The sequence below is a fragment of the Babylonia areolata genome, chromosome 16 (genome assembly GCF_041734735.1).
Source record: "Babylonia areolata isolate BAREFJ2019XMU chromosome 16, ASM4173473v1, whole genome shotgun sequence".
NCBI classification, from domain to species: Eukaryota; Metazoa; Mollusca; class Gastropoda; order Neogastropoda; family Buccinidae; genus Babylonia; species Babylonia areolata.
In genome coordinates this window covers 28,347,885-28,352,884 of record NC_134891.1, presented here as the reverse complement: position 1 = coordinate 28,352,884, position 5,000 = coordinate 28,347,885, and the positions used below count along the sequence as shown (strand labels likewise).

General features: G+C 39.2%; 1 protein-coding gene across 1 annotated transcript in view; it reads left to right on the top strand.

Moving 5' to 3' along the window:
- The window catches only part of LOC143291032 (uncharacterized), a 234,397-nt gene that overhangs the window by 7,172 nt on the left and 222,225 nt on the right, over positions 1-5,000 (top strand). The window contains exon 3 of the mRNA XM_076600618.1: positions 3,944-4,111. Within this exon, the coding sequence (XP_076456733.1) occupies positions 3,944-4,111 (168 nt within the window). The remainder of the gene's footprint in view (positions 1-3,943; positions 4,112-5,000) is intronic.

Here is a 5,000-nt window from a genome sequence, read left to right as displayed (position 1 = left end):
AAAGAGTGAAAGACAGAATGAAAGGAAGAAAGAAAGAATGAAAGGAAGAAAGAAAGAATGAAAGAAAGAAAGAAATGAAACAATGAAAGACAGAAAGAAAGAAAGAAAGAAAGAAAGAAGGACAGAAAGAAAGAAAGAAGGACAGAAAGACAGAAAGAAAGAAAGAAATGAAACAATGAAAGACAGAAAGAAAGAAAGAAAGAAGGACAGAAAGAATGAATGAAGGACAGAAAGAAGGACAGAAAGACAGAAAGAAGGAAAGAAAGAAGGACAGAAAGAAAGAAAGAAGGACAGAAAGAAAGACAGAAAGAAAGAAAGAAAGAAAGAAAGACAGACAGACAGACAGAAAGAAAGAAAGAAAGACAGAAAGACAGACAGACAGACAGAAAGAAAGAAAGAAAGACAGACAGACAGACAGAAAGAAAGAAAGACAGAAAGACAGACAGACAGACAGAAAGAAAGAAAGAAAGAAAGACAGACAGACAGAAAGAAAGAAAGAAAGAAAGAAAGACAGACAGACAGACAGAAAGAAAGAAAGAAAGACAGAAAGACAGACAGACAGACAGAAAGGAAGGAAGAAAGAAACAACCTCCCTCAAATTACAATCGCTTATACAGATACTGAGTCCACGGTTTTAACTCACTCAGTACGGCCAGTCCTCTCTTCTCCTCTACACACACCCCTCGGATGTCCAGTGGGTGTCTGAATGACCCAACCTTTAGCTTCCGTCGTCAGAATTGTGGTATTCTTTGTCAACATTCACCTCTTCAGTATAAGAACCTTCCTCTTGCAATAGTTTGATGATGGTAATTGGGGTGAAACGCTGTTAACGTCGTCTCTTTCGCCGTTCGTATGGAGAGAGAGTTAATGGCGCTTCTGATGAGTTGAGTGGGTATAACCCCACTGTAAGTTACATGACAGAAGGTCCGTGAAAGGAACAAGTGAACAGAGAAAGAAAGAAAGAAAGAAAGAAAGAAAGAAAGAAAGAAAGAAAGAAAGAAAGAAAGAAAGAAAGAAATGAAAGACAGAAAGACAGAAAGAAAGAAAGAATGAAAGGAAGAAAGAAAGAAAGGAAGACAGAAAGGAAGACAGAAAGAATAAAAGACAGAAAGGAAGAAAGAAAGAATGAAAGAAAGAAAGAAAGAAAGAAGTGAAAGAATGAAAGACAGAAAGAAAGAAAGAAAGAAAGAAAAGAAAGAAAGAAAGAAAGAATGAAAGACAGAAAGAAAGAATGAAAGAAAGAAAGAAAGAATGAAAGGAAGAAAGAAAGAATGAAAGACAGAAAGGAAGAAAGAAAGAAAGAATGAAATACAGAAAGGAAGAAACAAAGAATGAAAGAAAGAAAGAAATGAAAGAGTGAAAGACAGACAGAAAGAAAGAAAGAATGAAAGGAAGAAAGAAAGAATGAAAGAAAGAATGAAAGACAGAAAGGAAGAAAGAAAGAAAGAATGAAAGAATGAAAGGAAGAAAGAAAGAATGAAAGAAAGAAAGAAAGAATAAAAGACAGAAAGAAATGAAAGAATGAAAGAATGAAAGACAGAAAGGAAGAAAGAAAGAAAGAATGAAAGAATGAAAGGAAGAAAGAAAGAAAGAATGAAAGACAGAAAGGAAGAAAGAAAGAAAGAATGAAAGACAGAAAGGAAGAAAGAAAGAATGAAAGAAAGAATGAAAGACAGAAAGGAAGAAAGAAAGAATGAAAGAAAGAATGAAAGAATGAAAGACAGAAAGAAATGAAAGAATGAAAGACAGACAGAAAGACAGAAAGAAAGAAAGAAAGAAAGAAAGACAGACAGAAAGACAGAAAGAAAGAAAGAAAGACAGACAGAAAGAAAGAAAGAAAGAAAGAAAGAAAGAAAGAAAGAAAGAAAGAAAGAAACAACCTCCCTCAAATTACAATCGCTTATACAGATACCGAGTCCACGGTTTTAAAATAGAAAGAAAGAAAGAAAGAAAGAAAGAAAGAACGAAAGAAAGAACAACTCCAAAGGTATAATCGCTTACACTGATGCCAAGTCCACGGGTTTTAAGGAAGAAAGAAAGAAAGAAAGAGTCAGAACAATAGCAACAAAAATACGATCGTTAATGTAGATCTATGTCGAATCTAGCGGTTTTTACTTTGCTGACAAGTGTATGGTTTGTTTGTTTTTTGTTTTGTTTTTTTCCATTTTTGTTCGTGCTACCTAATTACGCCAGAAGCCCACAGAAAAAAAAGCAGCATAATTTATTTATGAATAATTGACGTGTATGTCTGTGTCAGTATAATGCTGGAACGTGTATCATCAAATGAAAGGGCCAACAGATGTTCATTTGTTGCTTTTGTGTCACACTGGGGACAGGACATCACTGAGACGGGAATAGCGAGATGAGCTGGATCATAATTAATTGCAAAGCACTGTTGTTGTTGTTGTTGTTTTGTATTTTTATTTTTATTTTATTATATATAAATATATGATTATGATTATGATAACGATGATGATTATCGATTTCCTACAGATAAGGGAGGAGATCGGAGAGATGAACAGTGTGTGCGTTTAATGGGCTACTTTGTTGACGACTGATATTGCCAGCACGTCTCTGTCTGTTTCTCGCTCTCTGTCTGTCTCTCTTTGTTTCTTGGTGGTCTGTATTATCTCTGTCTGCATCTCTCTCTCTCTCTCTCTCTCTCTCTCTCTCTCAGTGTCTGTGTGTCTGTGGTTGCAGTTGAAACTACATTCATTTTACACGAAGAAGATCGATAACGAGTCAAAAAACAAAACAAAACAGAACAAAAACCAAAACAAACAAAAACAACAACAAAAAAACAAAATCAAAAAACAAAAAAACAAACAAAACAACAACAAAAAAAACAAAAAAAAAAAAAACACAAAAAAAGAAGAAAAGCAAAACAACAACAACAACAACAACCCAATAAAAATCAAAACAACAAACAAACAACAACAACAACAAACGCCAACTAATTATCAGCCGTCCCCATTTCAATTGCCAGATTAATGACCAGAATGATAAACTGGAAATCTACAACGTTTTCTTTTTCTCTAAGTTTTGATTCTTACTCACGTTCAAGGTCTTTTTCCCTCTCCACTTCCATGCGTGCTCCCATAGTTTCTTTTTTCTTCTTCTTCTTCATTTAACTGCTCAACGCTCGGCTTATATATTAGAGATTGACTTAAGGTTATATTCAGGCCAACAGGAAAATGAGAGACAATATCAGTGGTTTCTCTACTTCAACGGGAATTCATTTCAATAGCATTTACAGGGACTATGACTCTAAAACGGAGATAGCACAACAGCCTTGCGGGCTGTTCGACCTTGGGGACCGTCCCAACGCCGACTATCCTAAAGCTCTCTTGGCCCAGAGAGTGGGAATGTCACTATGGCAAGACACTTTTCACGTAATCAAATTCTAGCCCAAGATTTATTCGAGTAAGTCGGGATGAGCAGTTGCCTCCACTGTTGTTCTGATGGCCATATATATATGATAGTCAGTCGTGTCCGACTATGACCATCAGAACAGCAGAGGAGGCAACTGCTGTTCCCGACTATTTGGGCTAGAATTTGATTATAGTGGAGAGTGTCTTGCCCAAGTTACATCCCCACTCTCTCGGCCAAGTGGGTTTTAGGACAGTCGGCGTTGGGATGGTTCCCAAAGGCCAACTAGCCCACAAGGCTGCAGCACTAAGAGCCAGTGCAATTTTGCCTCCTAGTTTGAGAGTCATAGTCCTTCACAAAAGACTAAGCTGTAAATGGTTTCCCATTGACTGGAGAAACCATTGATAATACAGCTCTCACTTTGCTGTTGGCCCAAATGTAAACTTATGTCAATCTGTAATATAAGCCAAGTGTTGGGTCTTTGATGGCCATACGACTGACTATCATACATACATCATTTAACTGAGTCCACACTGCATACTATGTATCTTCCCCCATCTTGCACGTCCTTTAGGTGGCAGTGATGGAGGAGCAGTGTAACAAGTTGGAAGGGGACAACCAGGAGCTGCTGACCAAGCTGAAGGCCCAGGAGGCGGCAGCACACGAGGTGGAGGAGGCCCAGCCTAGCCACCAGCCCGAGATGTCGGGCCTGCAGGGAGACCTCAAGACATCTGAACTGGAGGTGAGATGGTTTGCGATGTTTGGGTGAGATGGTTGGTGACGCTTGGTGAGGTGGCTGGATAGACGGCTTTTGAGGTTTGGTGAGGTGGTTGATGAGGTTTGGTGAGGTGGTTGATGAGGTTTGGTGAGGTGGTTGATGAGGTTTGGTGAGGTGGTTGATGAGGTTTGGTGAGGTGGTTGATGAGGTTTGGTGAGGTGGTTGATGAGGTTTGGTGAGGGGGTTGGATAGACGGTTTTTGAGGTTTGATGAGGTGGTTGAAGAGATGGTTTCTGAGGTTTGGTGAGGTGGTTGATGAGGTTTGTTGAGGTGGTTGGAGAGATGGTTTTTGAGGTTTGATGAGGTGGTTGTGAGGATTATTGATGAGGTTTAGTGAGGTGGTTCTGAGGTTTGGTGAGGTCGTTGGTGAGGTGGTTGGATAGATGGTTTTTGAGGTTTGATGAGGTGTTTTTGAGGTTTGATGAGGCGGTTGAAGAGGTTTGATGAGGCGGTTGATGAGGTTTGATGAGGTAGTTGGTGAGGTGGTTGATGAGGTGGCTGGTTCGGTTTGGTGAGGAGGGAGGTATGTGAGGTGTAGTGAAGTGATTGTTGAGATTCAGTGAGGTTTTGTGAGGTGGTTGGTTAAGTTCGCTTATGTTTGATGATGTGATTGGTGAAGCTGTTGGTGAGGTTTGTTGAGGTGGTTTAGTGACATTTGGTGAGGTGGTTGGTGTGGTTTGGGCTAACGGCAGATCCGAACCCCGCGTGTTCGGGTGAAAAGAAACTGTCTTACCCATTACACTATCGTGGCTCTTTAGCTGATTTTTTTTTTAAAGTGTGTCACAAGTGAGTCTTGAAGGCCTTGCCTCTCTTGTGTTAAACAAGATGACTGGAAAGAACTGAATTCTTCCTA